At 46.1% G+C, this 19,414-nt stretch overlaps 1 protein-coding gene and 1 pseudogene across 1 annotated transcript; both read right to left on the reverse strand.

Moving 5' to 3' along the window:
• Positions 1-1,534: 1,534 nt before the first annotated feature.
• Positions 1,535-3,807, reverse strand: LOC136653497 (uncharacterized; annotated as a pseudogene).
• LOC136653498 (perforin-1-like) lies at positions 3,807-18,413 on the reverse strand. Its single transcript, XM_066630394.1, has 3 exons — positions 18,345-18,413; positions 15,249-15,364; positions 3,807-4,938 (listed from the first exon to the last, which is right to left on the reverse strand). The coding sequence occupies exons 1-3, from the start codon at positions 18,411-18,413 to the stop codon at positions 3,807-3,809; spliced, it is 1,317 nt and encodes a 438-aa protein (XP_066486491.1).
• Positions 18,414-19,414: the final 1,001 nt, after the last annotated feature.

The raw sequence follows: 19,414 nt of genomic DNA on the forward strand, positions 1-19,414 counted from the left end.
GTGTCTTTGTTGGGGGGTATGAGCATAAGTAGAATGCTAGATGCAGGGAGGTGGCAGCCAGATGCAAGTATCTTGTGGTCTTGCATGTGCTCCCTGAGGCATCTGGGGGGCCGCTGTGAGATACAGGAAGCTGGACTAGATGGGCCCTGGGCCTGATCCAGCGGGGCTCTTCTTATGTTCTTATCTACACAATACACAATAAAGGGAAACTTTGGAACTAGCCCAGACCAGCCCAGATTGGCTGAGCCTAGTTCTGAATGTAACAAAGCAAAGTTCAAGCAAAGGTTACCCTGTCGTAATGGTTTCCCTTCACAGCTTACCTTTATTTCCTCTTCAGTTCCCCCCTTTAATCCTTCCCAAGAAGGATTACTTCACCTGTTCTGCACACGCTTTGCCATTTGTTCAGAGCAGTAGCAGACCTGTTAACAGAGGCATCGCTGGGGGAGTGCACTAAGTTTTGCAAAGAGCCTCCCTGCAGCATGCAAGCGGCTCCTCCCCCTCCCCTTGGGAGTAATTTGCCTCCGTTTCCCCCACCTCTTCTACATGGCTCCAGAGGGGAGGGGAGGGGAGGGGAGGAGCTGCTTGCATGCTGCAGGGAGGCTCTCTGCAAAACTTAGTGCACCCCCCCTTTAGCAACACCTCTGCCTGTTAATGAGGAGCCCCGGGGCAGGTCCACAATGATGCCCCCCATGTGATGCTACCCCCCTGATACTTATTCAGCAGAGCCTTACACGACTCCAAGACTGACTGGGGAAGCCTTCCGAGACTTCCTCACAGTCTTAAGATGTACTTCCAGAAAACTGGAAATAGTTTCCAACTGTGTTGGGAGCCTCAATAAGGCTTCCTGTATGGTCCCAGAGGTGCGCAGACTCAGTGCCGAGGACACTTGCCCCTTTCGCCCAGAGCTTGGTCCGCTGATGGTTCAGAGCTTGCCTTTTCTGTTCTTCAAAGAACGATACCATCTTATTAATTTTAATACTTAATACTTCCGTGGCCTGCTTGCTGCAGCATTTTGCACAATATTGCCCGTTAGAGTTGGAGGCACTGTGTTGCAGTGGTTCTGCTGATACTTGGCTGATAGGTCCCACATGGTGGCACTGGAGGATGCCTGTTTGACACCCTTGAAGTACTGGGTACCACAGGGTTCAATCCTGTCCCCAATGCTATTTAACATCTACATGAAGCCACTGGAAGAGGTGATCCAGGGATTTGCAGTGGGGTGCCATCAGTTTTATAAATTGTGATTTTATGTCCCTTGTACTCTTAAACTGTGTTGTTAGCTACCTTGGTTTCCCTTGGGTGAAGAGTGGGATACAAATACTTCTTCTTCTTTAATGTTTGTCCTGTGTGGTGGTGGGGTCTGCTGTTTTGGATTGGAGTCACCATTTCTCTCAACTGCAGGCTTGGTCTGGATGTAGGCAAGTGATTTTCATGTCACCATGCAGCGTGTCAAGCCAGTGCTGGTTTGGTCAGCCCTTCGGTCGTTTGCCATTGACCTCCAACTTGAAGGCCCTTCTGCACCAGTGTATCACTGTCAGCGTGCAGAACGTGGCCGTACCATTGAAGCTGCGCTTCTCTCAAATCCACTGACAAAGCCTGCTTGGTTTGTTGTGAGTTGGAGGATGTCGCAGATGTGGCAGTTGACGACCCTCTCAAAGATTTTCATTGTGTGAGAGAAGAAGCGAATCGGCCAGTAATTTGCACAGTCAGCAGAGCTGCCTTTATTCTTCCTCCAATCACTGATCAGTTGCCCTCTCTTGTTGTTTATGCCACAAAACTTCTCGATATCCTTGGTTTGGTGATGCCGTGACTTGGTAAGTCGGTAGATGTTGCACTCACCCTCACACTTGTCAAGCTTCTTGTAGAGGTCTTCATAGCGTGCAGCTTTTGTGGAGGCCACCGTTTTCTTCACTTTGCGACGAGCGTCCCGGTACTTCTGCAAGTTGACAGGTGTCTTGTTGTTGAGGAAGACATGGTAGAGTCGCTTCTTGTCTTTCACCTTTGCCTTGACATCACCGGTCCAGAGCCAGGTGTCTTGGTCAATTTGGCGTCTGCCAGGCTTCATCACACTGAGTGTTGCATGTGCGGCCTTGCTAATGGCATGTGTTGCCTTCTGCCATGTTTCTTCAATGGTTGTTACAGCAGGCAGTTGAATGCACATGACGAGTTCAGTCTCCTTCTCTCGTATATGCCACTTATGCGTGTGATTCCGGTGCACTCTTTGTGTTGCTGTTTCAGCAGCTCAATGTGTAGTTTGGCGACGAGTGGGTGATGTCAAGTTGCAATCATTTTGAATGGGATCGCTTTGGTGTTGAGGACCAACTTCAGATCACTTACGAGGACAAAGTCAATCTGTGACAACATGCCACCACTGTAGTAGGTCGCAAGGTGTGAAGGCCACTTCTGGAACCAGCTGCTGGTGATGACGAGGTTCTGGACATCAGCAAAGTCAAGTACTCTTTCACCATCACTGTTACGGATACCAAATCCATGGCCGCCATGGCTACTGTAGCAGTCAGATGTTTTACCAACATGGTTATTAAGGTTGCCAGCAATGATATAGCCTGCGGGGTGAACCTCTTTGACTTTCTCATTGAGCAGCTGCCAGAAGGCATCCTTGGTACTGTCGGTACAGCTGGTCTTGGGCACGTACATGGAGAAGTAGTGAACGTTTCTCCACGACAAGTATGATCTTCATGAGGTTGAAAACTGGAAGTGCCTCTTTAGGACCTCTGGAGGCTATTGTGAGGCTTGTGGAGGCTGCACATGGCCTCCATGTGCTTCAGAAGCGCCTCTGTTGGCGACAGGAGCACAGCTGCAGTCGCCTCCTGAGGGCTCAGGTGTGGCCAAGTCTGGCTACGCGCAGGTCCTCGGGACCCACTTTGAGTCAGATTTATGAATAAAACTTTCATGAATAAAGAGGCTCCACTTGTACTTGCAGATTCTGATAGCAGATGTTTGGGACTTGCTTTCCAGGACAGATACCTACCTGTTTCCCAGTGAGTTAGGACTAGCTATTAGTGACAGAATTTACAGCATAATCCTATGTGTGTCTACTCTAAATTAAGCCCCTTTTAGTTCAATTGGACTTACTACCATGTAAGTGTGAATGGGATTGCACCCTGAGTTATTCCCTCAATTTTCATGGTAATTCTTACAAAATTGATTTGGTGCCCCACCCCGAACATACAAGTAGGTACCACTGTTGGTAGAGAAATTGATCAACAAAGCACTGCAGAATATTATTCCATATTACATGTTGAGAACTTTACAAGGATAATTCCCAATATTCACCACATATTTTACTATAAATACATTTTTTGTTTTCAACATTCTAGCTCTTGTGACAGTAAAGATTTTTTTTTTTTGCTTATATATAAGCCTGATCCAGGTGAAGTGTCAAAGCCTGTAACATCTGGTGGGTAATCAAAGGTCTGAAGGTGTGGCTGTAGTGCCCATTATAAAAAGCAGAATGATGTCAAACAATATAGCAGGTTGCTATTCACCTTTATTTTCATAACATATACAGGATATTCAGAATATGACTTGGCCTTGGTGCAGATTTTAAGCTGAAAATACATAGAATACACTCATAGGTGAAAAATGAGAACAAATGATATATAGACTAAGAAACTATAATGTGTGTTATAGCTTTGCCAGATGCATTTCTGATTGGTATTGGCTACAGGGTTGGCAAATTAAATGACAGCTGTAGGGAAGGATACTGAATCATGGTTTAATGACAAGCAGCACCCACAAAAGAGGTCAAGATCAAGCATACTTGAAACATTCCAGTGGCTCCTCCATCAGGGAATGTTTTGCTTCACAGTGTCTTCCTGTGAAAATATTTTTTTCTTTTTTATCCATGGAAGGACATAATCCCAGCAGAAAGAGCCTCCAAGATTGGGACCACAGGTCAAGTGGTACTTGTAATACAGGCGCCCATGATTCAGGTAACATATATGACTGGTTGAATCCCAAGGTTTCAATGTGGGGTTGCATTTCCCCAAAAAATCATCATTCCATCCAAAGTCCTGATCCCAGACTTGTAGTTCTAGCTTGCAGAAATCTTCTGGGACCTGGATGATTCCAAAATCAAAGTTGGCATTCCATTCTGGGTTATTGCTGTTCCAAACAGTGTGTGTGTACATAAATTTATCTTTGAAGAGCACTCTGACATAGCCATCAGAACCTGTGATGTAGTCCCCCCACAAACCTCTTGCACTTTCTATTATCACCATCAGTTTGGCTAGGCCTCGCTGTTGTGGACAGCACATGGCGTTGGTGAAGTTATTATTGGGACATTCACAGGAGCAGGGGTCCCAGGCACTCTGTTGGACCCCTGGTGGGCAGGAGTGGGTGCAGTTCCTCCAAAGAGCTCTTTCTCTCACATACTCACTCACTGCCTGCTGCAAGCTGTCCCTCTGAGGGTCATTTTTATCCACCAAGGTGTGGAGTGGCTCTAGGGAATAGGAAAGCAGGCCAGGCCGATATTTGGCACTTTCCAACCACTCTTTGGGGTCATCCTCAAATCCAGTAAAGAAAAAGGGATAGCGAAGGGATGCTTCCCCACCTTGAATGAACCTTAGCTGTTCCTTGGATAGCCAGCGGCCAGTGAGGTTTCCTAGTATCTCTTTGCACTTCTCAAGGTCTAGATCCTTGTTTACTTCATCAAAACCAATAATTATACCTACCTCAATTTCCAGGCAGTGACTGATCTCAGAGACAGTGAAGCCTTCCAGTTGGATCTTGCACACTGGAAGAGCTGTCAGGATCCGGACATGTACCCCCAAGTCAAGTTCTGTTATAAAGTGAGTCCCATATGATCTAATTAGGTGGTGATATTTTAGCTTTGAGTTGTGATCATACTTTTCCGGAAGAATCTTTACATTGTCTTTAAAATGCCCACTAACTGATTTATCTTTGTCGATACCAAACCTGTAAGAAACACAGGAACGCCATTCAGAGAGCTGTAGAAGAATTACAAAATCTATCATGGGCTTTTCTTGACAATCCTATAAATAGCACTACAGTTTTCAAAGCACTAAATAGTTTTCAAAGCACTACAATTCTGAGAAGATCATAAGAATTGTTTTGCCAAATCAGATCATCCAAATATCTCCTGAGTTCAGCATTTTACATGCAAGAACTCACAGGCAGATTCCTCTGAGATGGAAAAGGTCTCAAACAGGTTATGTCTATAACCACACCATGCTGCTTTTTTTCTTGATAACTGGATTCAAGACCCAAATGGGACCTAAGAATTGCTTAGCCAGAGCCCAGCCATTTTTAAGAATCATTCCCAGTCTGCTTTTGCTGCAGTTTTGAGGAGTTCCTTGTGTGCTAGGGCTGAGGGACATCAGATAAGGGATAAGGGTTGAAGGACATAAAGAAAATAAAAAAGGCTTCAGCTGTATCCACAGAGTTGCAAGAGGCAGTAAGAGAAGACAAGGCCATGAGATAAAGGGGTATAGCTTGATCAGAGAAGGAATGCAGAGTGCAGCCAAATTGTTCCAACTTGAGAGTCAGCCTCTTTTCCTGGACACCCCTTACTGTCTCTTTATCATTCTGAGTGGAACAAGGGCCAATAGGCATGAAGATGGAGGTCTTGGTCAGTTTTGGAGGAGGGATCAGGATGCCAGAAAGAGGTTTGCAATTGAGGTTCAGCTTCTACCATCTGCTAAAGGACACACCTCAAGGTTTAAAGTACATGTCATCCCTTCCACAGCAACAGCTGGCTTTGGTAATATTATCTGTGTTTGTTAATGGTTTGTTAGTGTGTCTGTGTGGGGCCATTAAAGAGTCTTCTTATTTATGTAACTGTTCAACGTGTTCTGCCTCAATGTAGCTGTAATTTGCTGTTTATATTGAGCTGAAATATATCTCTTTCCTATTGAGACAAGTACTGCCTCTTTTTCACAGTAGCTGGCCACTTCTGTGTGGGGACAGGAAAGCATAAAGGATACTAGGGCTAGCCTCTCCCTGCATCCAGGTCTCTTACGGATGTTCCATTTCTGGCTACCATTACTAATGATTACTGGTGATAGATGGATTTGCCATGAGTTTGTTGCATCTTTTAAAAGGATTTTTAAGGATTAGTCTAAGATAGACCATCCCTCTTTCTGGCCCTTCCAGGTGCTCCTTGGGCCTGACATTGGGGTTGTTGAATGCCAGATCAGTGAATAATAAGACCAGCCTGATCTAGGATTTAATTCAAGAGGAAGGTATGCTGCTGCTCCTGGCATGCAGCTGCTCTAGGCCACCTCTTTCCTCTCCTCCTATAAAGGAGGAGAGGAGGGGGAATGGCCCAGAATAGTGCTGAATCATGGCTGGAGTGGCCACAACTTGCAGCCACCCTGGGCACGATTCTGGACTGCGTCTTTCGTCTCAGGACCATGCCACTCTGCACAATTCTGCACAATGCCATGCCACTCTGGGCTGCATCCTTCTCTCCTTGTGGGGGAGGAAGGGGGCAGCCTAAAGTGGCACTGAATCATGCTAGGAGAGGCTTCAACTCCCGGTGCGATTCTGGTAGTGATTGCAGTGCCATGTTGATGTCATCACAATTAATAATAATAATAATAATTAATAATTAATAAACTTTATTTGTATCCCGCCCTTCTCCCTAAAAGGGACCCTAATTACTTCTGGGTCAGGAGATGGCAGCTTCTGGTACAGACTCGAGAAGCCCCATGTTGGACTTGGAAGCCCAACACGGGATAAGATTCAGTGCAGGAGCCTTCTGCCAGTCCCACCCCCTCCTGGACCTGTTCCTCCCTCTGTTCCTCCCTCTGTTCCACCGTCCACCCATCCAGAAACACCCCCACCTGCACTCCTGCCACCCTCTCCATACCCCTGAGCCACTGGGTGCTTGCCTGCTCATCAGTGGCAACTAGATGTTGATCTGTGGCATTGAAAGGGTGGTGGAGGCCTCCCCGCCAGTGCTGTTTCCTCTCTGGTGGTGCAAACATACCTTATGACACATTTGCAACACTCACTACCTACGCTGGGGTTGCAGTGCCGGCAGTAGGGTGGTCTAGAATTGGGCTGTAACAGTCCACATATGCTAAAATGAATAGTTCATATGTTAGGTCAGGTGAAACATCATACTTGACCACAAGTCTCTAGAAGTTACTGTTGGTTTTTTGAAAATCATTTTCCCACTCAGGTCTTTCAAACTGTACCCTGCAAGGATAGTCAGCTTGCTGGCCCTTCCCTCCTCCCACTCCAGCACTCTACATTTCTCAACTCCCCATCACCTTCCTCACTTGTAATATGAGCAGGAGACATGATGGAGAAGGAAAATGTACTTGTCCTTTGAACTCCTGTCTTCAATGAATGAGGTATACTCGGAATCCGATCCTGCAAGAATCCACTGGACAGCACTGGGTTTCACATCCAGCTCTTTCTTCCAATCATTTTTTACACTTAATTCTGTCATTACCTCAACCACTGAAATGACTGACTTGGGTTTAGAGTGTTGCACTTTCTGCTGGCATGAAATGTTGGCTTTCCAGTCAATGATGGCCAGAGGAAGCTTTTGGAGTTGTTTTTTATCCATCAAAGGATTCTCACACAAGGTACAGCCACCACCTGATATTTGCCAGTCATGCAGATTCATCACATTGTGCTTTGTGCCAATCAATGTGGTTATATCAATGCCATGCTCGGCCAAGGAAAAACCCGGTACAAATTCACTTCTATCGCATTCAGTAGCTGTGCCAGTCCGGCATTGTGGAGACACAAGAGTGAGAAGGAAAAATAAGAGAAATATGCAGACTGCCAACATAGGGCTCCCTTTGTGCATGTCTGGACCAAGGGGAAAGCACCCTAAGTGAGAAAAAGAGAAAGTTCAGTTTAGTTCATTAAGACCTTTATTGGCATAAAATACAGAGAAAGAACAGAACAAAACACAAATATACAACACAACATAAACATCAGTCCTTTCCTCACACACTGCCCAGTCCCAGAGTTCTGCCTGGCTATTACCCTGGATAAAAAGGAAGCGACCTTATCCAGGGTCTCAGATTCAGGTGTGGAAAGGAGAGACTGAAGCATGATTGAGTCCTTCAAGCCGTGCATCCTAGCTAACATCCTTAGAATTCTTTGAAAAGGTCAACAGGCATGTGGATGCAGGAGAATGCTTGGACATTATATATCTGGACTTTCAGAAGGCATTTGACACAGTCCCTCACCAAAGGCTACTGAAGAAACTCCACAGTCGGAATTAGAGAACAGGTCCTCTCATGGATTGAGAACTGGTTGAAGACCAGGAAACAGAGAGTGGGTGTCAATGGGAAATTTTCACAATGGAGAGAAGTGAAAAGCAGTGTGCCCCAAGAATCTGTCCTGGGACCGGTGCTTTTCAACCTCTTCATAAATGACCTGGAGACAGGGTTGAGCAGCGAGGTGGCTAAGTTTGCAGATGACACCAAGCTTTTCCAAGTGGTGAAGACCAGAAGTGATTGTGAGGAGCTCCATAAGGATCTCTCCAAACTCTCTCCAAACTCTCCAGCGGAATGGGCAGCAAAATGGCAGATGCGTTTCAATGTTAGTAAGTGTAAAGTCATGCACATTGGGGTAAAAAATCAAAACTTCACATGTAGGCTAATGGGTTCTGAGCTGTCTGTGATAGATCAGGAGAGAGATCTTGGGGTGGTGGTGGACAGCTCGATGAAAGTGTCGACCCAATGTGCGGCAGCAGTGAAGAAGGCCAATTCTATGCTTGGGGTCATTAGAAAAGGTATTGAGAACAAAATGGCTAATATTATAATGCCGTTGTACAAATCGATGTTAAGGCCACACCTGGAGTATTGCGTCCAGTTCTGGTCACCACATCTCAAAAAGGACATAGTGGAAATGGAAAAGCTGCAAAAGAGAGCGACTAAAATGATTACTGGACTGAGGCACCTTCCTTATGAGAAAAGGCTACGGCGTTTGGGCCTCTTCAGCTTAGAAAAGAGACGCCTGAGGGGGGACATGATTGAGACATACAAAATTATGCATGGGAAGGATAAAGTGGATAGAGAGATGCTCTTTACACTCTCACATAACACCAGAACCAGGGGACATCCACTAAAATTGAGTGTTGGGAGGGTTAGGACAGACAAAAGAAAATATTTCTTTACTCAGCATGTTGTTGGTCTGTGGAACTCCTTGCCCCAGGATGTGGTGACGGCATCTGTCCTGGCTGCCTTTAAAAGGGGATTGGACAAGTTTCTGGAGGAAAAACCCATTACGGGTTACAAGCCATGATGTGTATGTGCAACCTCCTGGTTTTAGAAATGGGCTATGTCAGAATGCCAGATGCAAGGGTGGCACCAGGATGCAGGTCTCTTGTTATCTGGTGTGCTCCCTGGGGCATTTGGTGGGCCGCTGTGAGATACAGGAAGCTGGACTAGGTGGGCCTACGGCCTGATCCAGTGGGGCTGTTCTTATATTATGTTTTCTTATGTTCTTAACAATGGGCCTAGATATTTCTTGCGTGAAGCATCATGTAACAAACAGTAGAAAAAGGTATGTGTTACAGTCTCAATACAATCCCTACCACACTTGCATTTCCTCTCTGAGTAGGGAATACCACTGAAGCTGCCCGTTAACAAGGCTGATGTAAGAGCGTTACATCTTGCAAGTGTGAAAGCTCTCCAAGCCTGCGGGCACTCCAGATGATAAAAGAAGGAGGCTGGTTTCCCAAAACTGACCAGAACATGGAGATAGAGTGGACAGTATGTGGTTTTGGTGACACTAAACAGCTCTTGTTGTTCAATATCAAGAATTCCTTCTTTGACAATTCTGTAAGCTACATCACAGCCAAGCATGCCTAACTCTGCAGTGTCCAGCCCTATTGACTTAAATTTAGTTAAATGATTGGCAATCTCTAAAGGCAGGACTGAATCCGACAATAATTGGTGCATTAGACCAGAGGAGGTAGGGTTAAATAAAATCCTAAACCAAAATTTCAGTAATCTTAGCCATGCAGTAGTCTTTAACCGAACTAACCCCACTTCGAGACACAAAACCGGGTAGGGAACCCAAAATCTTCTGCAAAAAGGAGGCTTGAATGTGTTCTAGTGATTGGTTAATAGCCTTATACCAGACAGGAGAGCCATAAAGAACCTTTCCCTTAATTGCCTCCGGAGCAGCAGGAACATAGCCATTGCTGCAGGTGAAAAAGGAACGGGAAAGAGCAGTGGATGCTAGTTGGGATGCATTCTGCACTGCCTTACGATGAAAAGCCCAAGTTAGCCTGTAATGGAAGTTGATTCCCAGGCACTCGAAATGCTTAACCTGTTTCATTTTGTTGCCATTACAAGACCATTTAAAAGCTTTCCATCTGTTGACAAATATCATTATCTTGGATTTAGCATAATTGATCTGCAATTTGTTGGACAAGAAATACTCTGCAGCATGACTGAGCAGACATTTTAGGCCAATCCTAGTGCAAGATATCAGTACTGCATCATCCATGTACAGAAGTAGTGGCTTGCGCCAAGTTTCGAACAATGTCTATCCACTTTCTTCAGGGATGGGGCAAGATCATTTAGAAACAGATTGAAAAGCATGGAGGCCAAGGCACAGCCCTGTTTGACCCCTTTGTTAGTGGCGATGGAATGAGTTAGATTCCCACTCCAGGAGCATCTAACCCTGCATGAAGTATTTAGATGGAGGGACCTAATCAGCGGCAGTAATCTTTTATCAATCCCCATGTTTTCCAGCTTGGACCAAAGAAGCTCCCTAGCTTCAGAATCAAAGGCACCTTTCAAATCAAGGAAGGCTACATAAAGGTGAGCCTTACATATCCTAACCTGCTTATGGGCCAAGTGAGACAGGATCAAGCAATTGTCCAAAGTTGATTTGCCCCGACAGAAGCCAGATTGCTTGGGACCTAAGATGCCTTGTGAAGTAACCCAGGGTAAATAAGCATAGATATTTAGCATAGATCTTACCTAATACAGAAAGCAAACTAAGGGGCCAAAAATTTCCTGGTATGGTAGAGTCACACTTTTTATGGATAGGAATAACTGTCGCTGTAAGCCAGGCATTGGGCAATAGGCCAGATCTGTTGATCATTGTAAAGTCATGGGCAAGTAACTGGGCCCACCATTCCGGATCACCTTTTAGAAGCTTGGGTGGTATTTTATCTGGGCTTGTGTCCTTCCCTGGCTTCAATTGCATAATTAGCTCTTTAATTTCCTCAGGGGTCACAGGAGGCCAGATAGGCAGATCACAGAAGTGAAGTCAGGGTAGGTGTCCGGGGATTTGCTCTTATCATAAAAAAGGCCTGTGAAGTGCTGAACCCATGTAGATGATGGAACAACAGCAGGGTCATATGTTTCTGATCTACACAAACCCACCACACTGTCTCAAATTGTTTGTTATTTTTTTGTTGAATTGCTTGATGCAGCTTATTCCATTGAGTTAAAACAAACTTTTTCTCTGTCAATAAAACTCTTAGTTGTTTTTTGAGAATGGAGTATTTAACTAGACCAGGGGTCTCCAAACCTTTTGGCCAGAGGGCCACATCAAATATCTGATACGGTGTTGAGGGCCGAAAAGAAAATTTAAATATAAATATAAAATTTATTTAAATAAATTAGAGATGGAGCTTAGATGAGTGAATAAATGAATGAATGGGATCATTCAACCTCTCTGGCCCTTGAACACCTTCCAGATGCAACCAGAGCATAGTTCCAGTCATGTTTGGCCAAGCAGGTCAGAGGTTTTCAGGGGAGAAGAGGCTGGCCACGGGCCGGATAGAGGCTGGCCGCAGGCCACATCTGGCCCCCTGTCCAGGGTTTGAAGAACCCTGAACTAGACAATCGGGGTCATTGTACTTTCTAAAATCTAAGTAAGAAGCCCTGATATATGCCTTAAGATCCCTGCATTCACTGTCAAACCAATCCTTTTTGTCAAATGCACTGCATGTTTTAACCAACTTGGGCCTGGAACTCAGGACCTTAAAAATGTAACCAATAAAACCTTCAAAGGATTTGATTTGAACAAAAGGATCAGAATCCTGTAGAATAGCTGATAAAAAAAACCTCTGCTTGCTGGTTCTGTTCTTAAATGATGGAAGTTTTTGGAAAGGGCACTGTTAGCCACAAGCTTATACTGACACTCTAGATTTGTATCTACCTCAGCTTGTGATGGAACACTCCCAGAACAGAGGTCAAGGACCAAGATTAAAGGTAAATGGTCACTAAAGGTTAGGTCCCCAATGGTAAAATCTTTCACATGATGTTTCATTTTAGGGGAAACTAAAATGTAATCCACAATGCTGGCACCATGAGGGGATGCAAAAGTAAATTCATCATGCTTTTAGACCATTAAGCCAGATCATGTTAGAGCTGATGGAAAATTTAGCGAGGGCCATACCATTAGCATTATAGTATGCATCTTTGGACCACCTGCTTAGTGCACAAATGGGGGGGGGGAGGGAGCTGTCATCATCCACATCCCAGGCTCTGTGGAAGATTTCCGCTGAATTCCCCACCCTGGCATTTAAATCGTCCAGCAAAAGCCTTTCAGCATGGGGGTGGGCCTTCTTAAGCTCATTCATACATGACGATAGATCATTCCAGAGCTGGGTCCTTTGTAAGCTGTTAAGCGAAGGAGTGTTGACGCAGATTAAGTCAATGTCTGCAAAAGACACCTTCAGTGCTTGTATCTGGAATGATGTCTAAAGGGCATGACTTAAACCGCTTCAGTAGAAGGTTGGCTAAACCCACCAAAGGAAGACCATTAGAGGTGGGTTTAGTTGCAGGTACTACAAAAGCCTTGTAACCAAGGATATACAGATGGTCCAAAACCCATGTCTCCTGCAACAGAATAATGTCAAAGGTTCTAAGATAGCTTAAGAAGCCACTGTCATTCTTCTTGCTCTTTCACCCTGCAATGTTCCAGGAAAGAATTCTTAGATGGGAAGTGGTAGCAGGGGCTGGAGAAGCATTATTTAGTCAATCTTTGCTTCCTGATAGACACGCAGCACCAGGAGGATCATAAGACAAACAGCTACTTGGGGCTAAGTTGGCCACAGGAGATGGTGTAAAATCCCTGGAATGAGGGGCGGGAATTGCCTCCATGGCTACTTCTGGAACATATTGATGAACTGATGCTTGCACTGGAAGCATCAGAGGATGGATTTCATAGGTCAAAGTTTCCGCATTGTGATTGAGAAGTTCTGCTTTAACCCTGTCCAGGGATCTGATAATATTTAGTTGTTCTGGTCTTGTGAGTTCCTTAAAGGCACTGATGGCACCCATGACAATGTCATCCCCCTCCAGCTGTAATTCCATTATCAGATCTTTAGCCACCAATCCAGGAGGATCTGCCCTGAAACCTTGTTCTGCTGACAAGGGACTTTTGGGGGCTGAGAGAGCCCTTGCAATGAGTGAATGATCATCAGTACATAAATGCATTGGGAGTTCAGTAGTTATTGAGTTAATTGATCCTGAATTTTGGCCATCCACTTCTGCATCCACAAGGGACCTGGACGGTAGGTGAGAGCCAGGAGTTTCTAGCAAAGCTTTACAGGACTCAAGAGCTGATTCCAACTCCTCAACACATGGAACAGCAGATGCTGCCCCTGATGGCACCCTATCCAGGGCTTTAGATAAGGGGTTCATATTAGGCTGTGCTGGTCTTGGGGAAGAAGACAAGACCTGGGATGAGTCTCTAGGCCAGTGATTTTCAACCTTTTTCGTCTCATGGCAGACTGACAAAGTACAAAAATTATCAAGGCACATCATCAGTTTTTTGACAATTTACAAGGCACACCATGCTGTTGGTGGGGAGCTCACATCCCCATTGGCCCCATTAACAAATGATCCTCCCCAAAACTCTCGTGGCACACCTGCAGACAATTCGCGGCACACCAGTGTGCCATGGCACAGTGGTTGAAAATGGCTGCTCTAGGCAATTGTTGGTTAGCCACAAGATGATGCAAGTCCTCCTCAGAGTTAGTTGAATGGCACAGCAAACCCACCCCGTTGAGACAGTCCACCTCACTGGCCGATTCATTCATCACCACAGGCGTAAAGCCTTCAGAAGAAGAGCTATCCATAGGCTCAACTGCTCCAGTTAGGGGGAGTATGCAGACGGAAGGTGACTGAGCTCCCACCATCTCAGATATCAACGAAGAATGTACCTGGTCCAGTGCTTGAGGTTTGGTGCTAGTGCCAAAAGGCTGAACTTGCCATTTGCTATTAGAAGCTGCACTAATTGAACAGCCAGTTGTTAAATTAACTGGCTGAGAAAAAGTCAAAGCTTGTGGCTTATGCAGTGAAGATTTTAACTGAAGCAAAGCATTTCCTAAAGAATCAGTGGCAGCCTTTAACTCATTAACATTAGGCAGCGCCAAAGAACTTGAATCAGGAGAAAAGCAACTGGCAACTCCCACATTCTGGGGACAGTTATCTCTCCTCCAGTGACTGGGCACAGAGCCAGCCTGCACCAGTTTCAAGGCTGATGGAAGGAGAGGAGGGGGAGGTGCATTCTATGCCTTGGGAGCAAAGGTTTAATAATCATGTCAGCAAAGACTCTCTGCAAGAAGATGCCAAAGGACCAAAGAAGCCAACTCTTCCCATGCAGCTAGCCCGGGATCTGAGAGGTGCCAAACTTCAAAAGAAGCTGGGTCCAGTTTGGAGACTGGAGAATGCTGGGGAGTTTTATGATTTCCTGCATATCAACACAGTCAGCTTGGGATGGATCAATAATATAATAATCTGCATAGAGAGTCTTTTGCCCTCAATCTGTTGGCCCGGTTCCCCTTATGGATGGGGGAGTCCTGGAATTCCAGCAGTATTTGATTTTTCAACAAGCAATAGGCAGTTTTACCACAATCCAGATTCTCACGCAGCCCCAGTAGTTCAGCTTCCCCTGGTTTGTTAGAGTGCAAGCCCAGAACTTGAGCAGAGAGGGAAGATAAAGGCGGTTGAATGGCCTTATGAAGTGAGTCCAGGTGGGCAAGAATAGTGTTAAGCTGTTTACATACAAAAAGAACCATGTTTCCAATAATAATGTTGTAATCACACAACAAGAAGCAGTTGCTGAGACCATTCTCCTGAAATAATGATTGCTTGTCTTGTGGAGAGGGAGCCGAAGGGGTGGGTGAAGGAGGTCAGGCTGAAGCCATGTCAATATGACTGGAGGGAGACTGGTAGTTTCTCTCCGCTTCTGATTCGGAAACATGAAGAACTTCCTATCTGTTGGGAGAAGTGAGAGTCATGAGCTCACCTACTGTGACTGACCATACTGGGAGGTCCTCCAAACGTAGCTGCTTGGCTGACTTGATAGGAGAATTGCCCTGTCCAGGGGAGTGTTTATAGCTTCTCCTCTTCCCCATCGGAGCAGCTTTTAGAATCCACTGTAATCCAAAGACAAGAGTGCAGACTGAAAACAACTGGTAGTGTTGCTTTGCTCTACCAGGACTCAGAAAGCATCCAGAGGAGGAAAAAGAGCCAATGGATGTAATTGAAGATCAGGGCATATAACAGGAGCACAATAGCAGGGATTCTACCAGGTGGCCATCTTGAGAAAGAAAAAGAGGAAGAAAAAGAAAGAGAATGAAAAAGGTTGTTGACTTGCTAACAGAGGAATGTGTTGCAAATTACTCCAAACATAAAACCAGAGTGTTGCAGCATTGCATGAAAATGTGCATCACCCAATGCATGCTTGGTTAATGAAGCTTATTGCCACAAGATGTGGGGGATGATTATGATCTTTGGTTGCTTTTCCCCTTTATTAGTGAAAATAACAGAAACCAATTCAAAAATAACAAACAAAAACAAAATGAGGAAAAAAAATAAAAATACATATTAACATTTTTTGTGATGATGTACTTGGGCTTGCGGTGGTGGATATCACAATCCACTGCCACAGTACGTCATCACAAAAGATGTGCCACTGTTGTGTGCTGCAGGACTGCTGGCACAAATGTCTCTGGTGCCATGCTTGCGGCCAACAGCTCACCCAGGCCATGCCAGAGCAGGTAAGGTGGTGGCTGTGGCAGTTTGTGGGCTGTTGAGGGGAGGGTTAGGGAAGGATGGGGAGCAGGGTAGACAGGGGGCAGTTCTGAGGGTAGTAGGGGGTGAATCTTGGCAGTAGTCATGCAGACTGGCATCCTATCCCGGTTGTCCTAGTCCAGGGGTCGGCAACCCGTGGCTCTGGAGCCGCATGCAGCTCTTTCAGTCGTCTGCTGCGGCTCCTCCGGGTGAAAGTGGCAAAGGGGGTGACAGGAGGCACCTGTGTTGGGAGGGCAGGCTGCTTCCCTCTGCCCCCTGAGCTCACTGCCCTCCTCTCCCTTCACCCCCACCTGCCCCGCATTGGTTTCCCTTTTCAATTTTGCCCGCTCTGCAGGATTAAGCTCCCTGTTTTTCCCTTCCCCAACTCTCCAGCAGGATGCCCTCCTCCTCAGCCATTGCAAGCCCGCCTTTCCCTGAGCAGGTCCCCACTCAGTGCAAGGAGAGGCTTTTCCTCCACAGCAGAGGAGACATCCTCTGTGTCTACTCAGTAGTAAGCCCCATTACAGCAGATGAAGCTTACTCCCAGGAAAGGGTGCCTGGGATTGCAGCCTTGGAGCCTGCTCCTGTGTGTATCTACTCAGTTGTAAGCCCCATTACAGCAGATGAGGCTTAATCCCAGGAAAGGGTGCCTGGGATTGCAGCCTTGGAGCCTGCTCAAGGCCAAGCACAAGGTGAGTGGGAGCCTGCGCCCAGCAGGTCTGTTCACGAGCAAGCCCTGCTGTAGTCCCTGGGCTACTTCCAGGAAGGTGTGGAGGGCTGTAGCCTTAGCCCCCTCCTGTGCAGGTCTACTCACAAGTTAGCCCCGCTGTAGTCAGTGGGGCTTCCTCCCAGGAAGGTGTGGAGAGGACTGCAACCTGAGAGCTCCAACCAACTTCTCTGCTCAGAAGTCCCATTGTAGTCAATGGGGCTTACTCCCAGGATAGTGTGGAGAGGGTTGCAGCCTGAGTGAGGGAGGGCAGGCAAGCAGGGCAGAAGCTGGCCTGTGGCTGCCCCCCCAGCTCTGGCTTCTTCTCTTCCCCACCTCTGGAGTCTGTGTTCTTTTTTCCTTCCAGCAGGGTGCCTCTGGAAGGTGGGGGGAGTTCTTTAGTATCGATATAAGATAAGCAGATGTCATAACCGCCATATGTATTGGAATCCTGGAAGATCTGGTGAGGAGGTAGATGTGGTGTCAGCAGTGGCCCCTTTAAGGGTAAGGCCTGGGCATCCAGCAGAGTGTGCTGCACAGCTGCAGCCACTTGAAGGCAATAGGGCCCTCAGGGATATAAGGAGCACCTGAGGCAGGAAGGGTTGGTGGGTTGTAGAGGGAGTGCAAGTTGGAGAGGAGAGTGACTTTGACTTGGATACTCTGACTGACTTTGGAATCTGACCTTGGAATGTGACTTGGCTTATTGACTTTTTACTCTGCCCTGGATACTCTGACTGACTTTGTGACTAATGGACTGCTGGAGACACTGGAGTTTGGTGTGCGGCTGCTGTGCGCAAGACCTGCTGAGGACCAAGGGGCTGCTGTAGTGGTGGGAGGCTGCTGGCAGGAGAGAGGACCTCTGCAGGTTGAGCTACCCTGGAGGTGGGGTCCAGCAGGACTGCAGGGCAGAACCAGGGTCATTTGTTGGGGGAAAGAAGGGGAGCTAATTTGCTTAAAGTGACCATAATTCTCCAGGCAGAGTATGGCCTTGGAATCAGGCAAAACACCACAGAGGACCAGGCGTCTGAAAACACAGGACAAGAATGTATGACAAAACTAACTAAAACCTACAAGAGGGGGCTACATTATAAAAATGGGACCTATAAGAGCATAAAGGTTAAAAAAAAAAACACTATATATGCAGTATCATCATTTTAGATGTCAAAAGGGTTTTGTGGCTCCCAAGGTTTTTTTTTCCTCCGGAAAATGGATCCAAATGGCTCTTTGAGTGTTTAAGGTTGCTGACCCCTGCCCTAGTCTGACATGCCGTCTGCTTCTTACACAAGCTAAACAGGTAACATAGGTATGAGGAGACACATTGGCCAGTTCACTGAGCTGTGACATGTGCTACTGCACTTGGCTTCTGCCTACACAATATATTTTCCATGTGTGCACATAATATGCATATTTATGAGCACACTTTATAACATATGCTACCTGTGCGTCTCCATGCTTGGGAAGAGCTTGAATAGAGTCCACATTTTTTAAATGAGCTCCTGTGTCTTTAAGATCTTTGAAGCACATAGCAATTCAAAGAAAACTACTTGCAGTCTTATGCATATATACTCAGAAGTAAGTTCTATTGAATCTAAAGTGACCTCACTTTGTAAGTATGCTACAGTCCGAAGCACACTTACCTGGGACTCCACCAGAACCTGCAGGCCATCCTGGGCTGCCAGCAGGACCTGTACAATTGGCTGCTGCATCTTGAGGGTGGCATGCAGTTCATGCTGCAGGACTATGGCCTGGCCATCAGCGCCCTGGTCCAGACCATGACCCCTGCCAGGGAGGCTGTTGCGCTGACTGTGCAAGCCAGACTGCAGGGCCAGATTGCCACTGTGGAGGCCTTCCTGGACCTCAATGGGATGGGCCCCCAAAATTGGGAACTGTGACCCCCCTGGCCCCCTTCATGTCCTGCCCCTTCCACCTGGCACCATCTGTCTGTGCCCCTCCCATGACCCCCATTCCCTAGTCAATTATGCCATGTTGGCATTTTATATGTGTCTAACCTGTTTTATTGATCAAAAAAGAAATGTTTTAACAGCATCTGTGGTGTGTCTGACTCTTCCTGGTGCGCCGTCCCCATGTGTCATGAAACTGTTTCATGTGGGTTCTTATTTTCTTACACTGGTTTTAGAGTAGCTAGGGCTCCTTGGGTGTAAGAATCAGGTGAGAATGGCTGGGTTCATTAGAGAAGAGGATAAAAACCTTTAGAGAAGGAAACTTGTCTTCCTGGTGGATGAGACCTAAGGGAGATTTAGCCTCACTCGGGTGGTGTGAACAAATGAGAGTAGTTAAATTAATTCTGACTAGTCAGTAAAAGAGTTAGACTGCATTAGGTTTTTATCTTTTCTTTGTAATTGTTTGCAGCAGGTTCACAAAAGAGTTCAGCACCGGAGGAGTCCTGCAGGTTTGGGAGCCTCCTATAACTGCTGTACCTTTAGCCAACTGCATCTGGATTGCGCAGAAGTACTTTTTTGTTAGTTGTAATAATTAATTGATTTTAACAAACTCTGTGTTTCTTATTCCTTTTTGTTTGGATGTCATTGAGCTATCTGGGAACCATTACTCTCTTCCCTTATAGGGAGTAAAAGAGGGGAATTAAAGAGACCCTATTAATTAGTGTATATAATAAGGAAGAGGGATTTAACCCAGGGAATTCCTCTGGTTATTTTATTTATTTTATTTGTAATCCTCCTTTCTCCCC

Source organism: Tiliqua scincoides, chromosome 5 (genome assembly GCF_035046505.1).
Source record: "Tiliqua scincoides isolate rTilSci1 chromosome 5, rTilSci1.hap2, whole genome shotgun sequence".
NCBI lineage: Eukaryota > Metazoa > Chordata > Lepidosauria > Squamata > Scincidae > Tiliqua > Tiliqua scincoides.

Coding starts and splice junctions, on each gene's coding strand:
- LOC136653498 (XM_066630394.1), bottom strand. CDS start 18,413: ATGCAGCAGCCAATTGTACAGGTCCTGCTGGCAGCCCAGGATGGCCTG. Junction 15,365..18,344: donor AGGTTCTGGTGGAGTCCCAG/GTAAGTGTGCTT, acceptor TTTGGATTACAG/TGGATTCTAAAAGCTGCTCC. Junction 4,939..15,248: donor TTGGAGGACCTCCCAGTATG/GTCAGTCACAGT, acceptor TGTTTCTTACAG/GTTTGGTATCGACAAAGATA.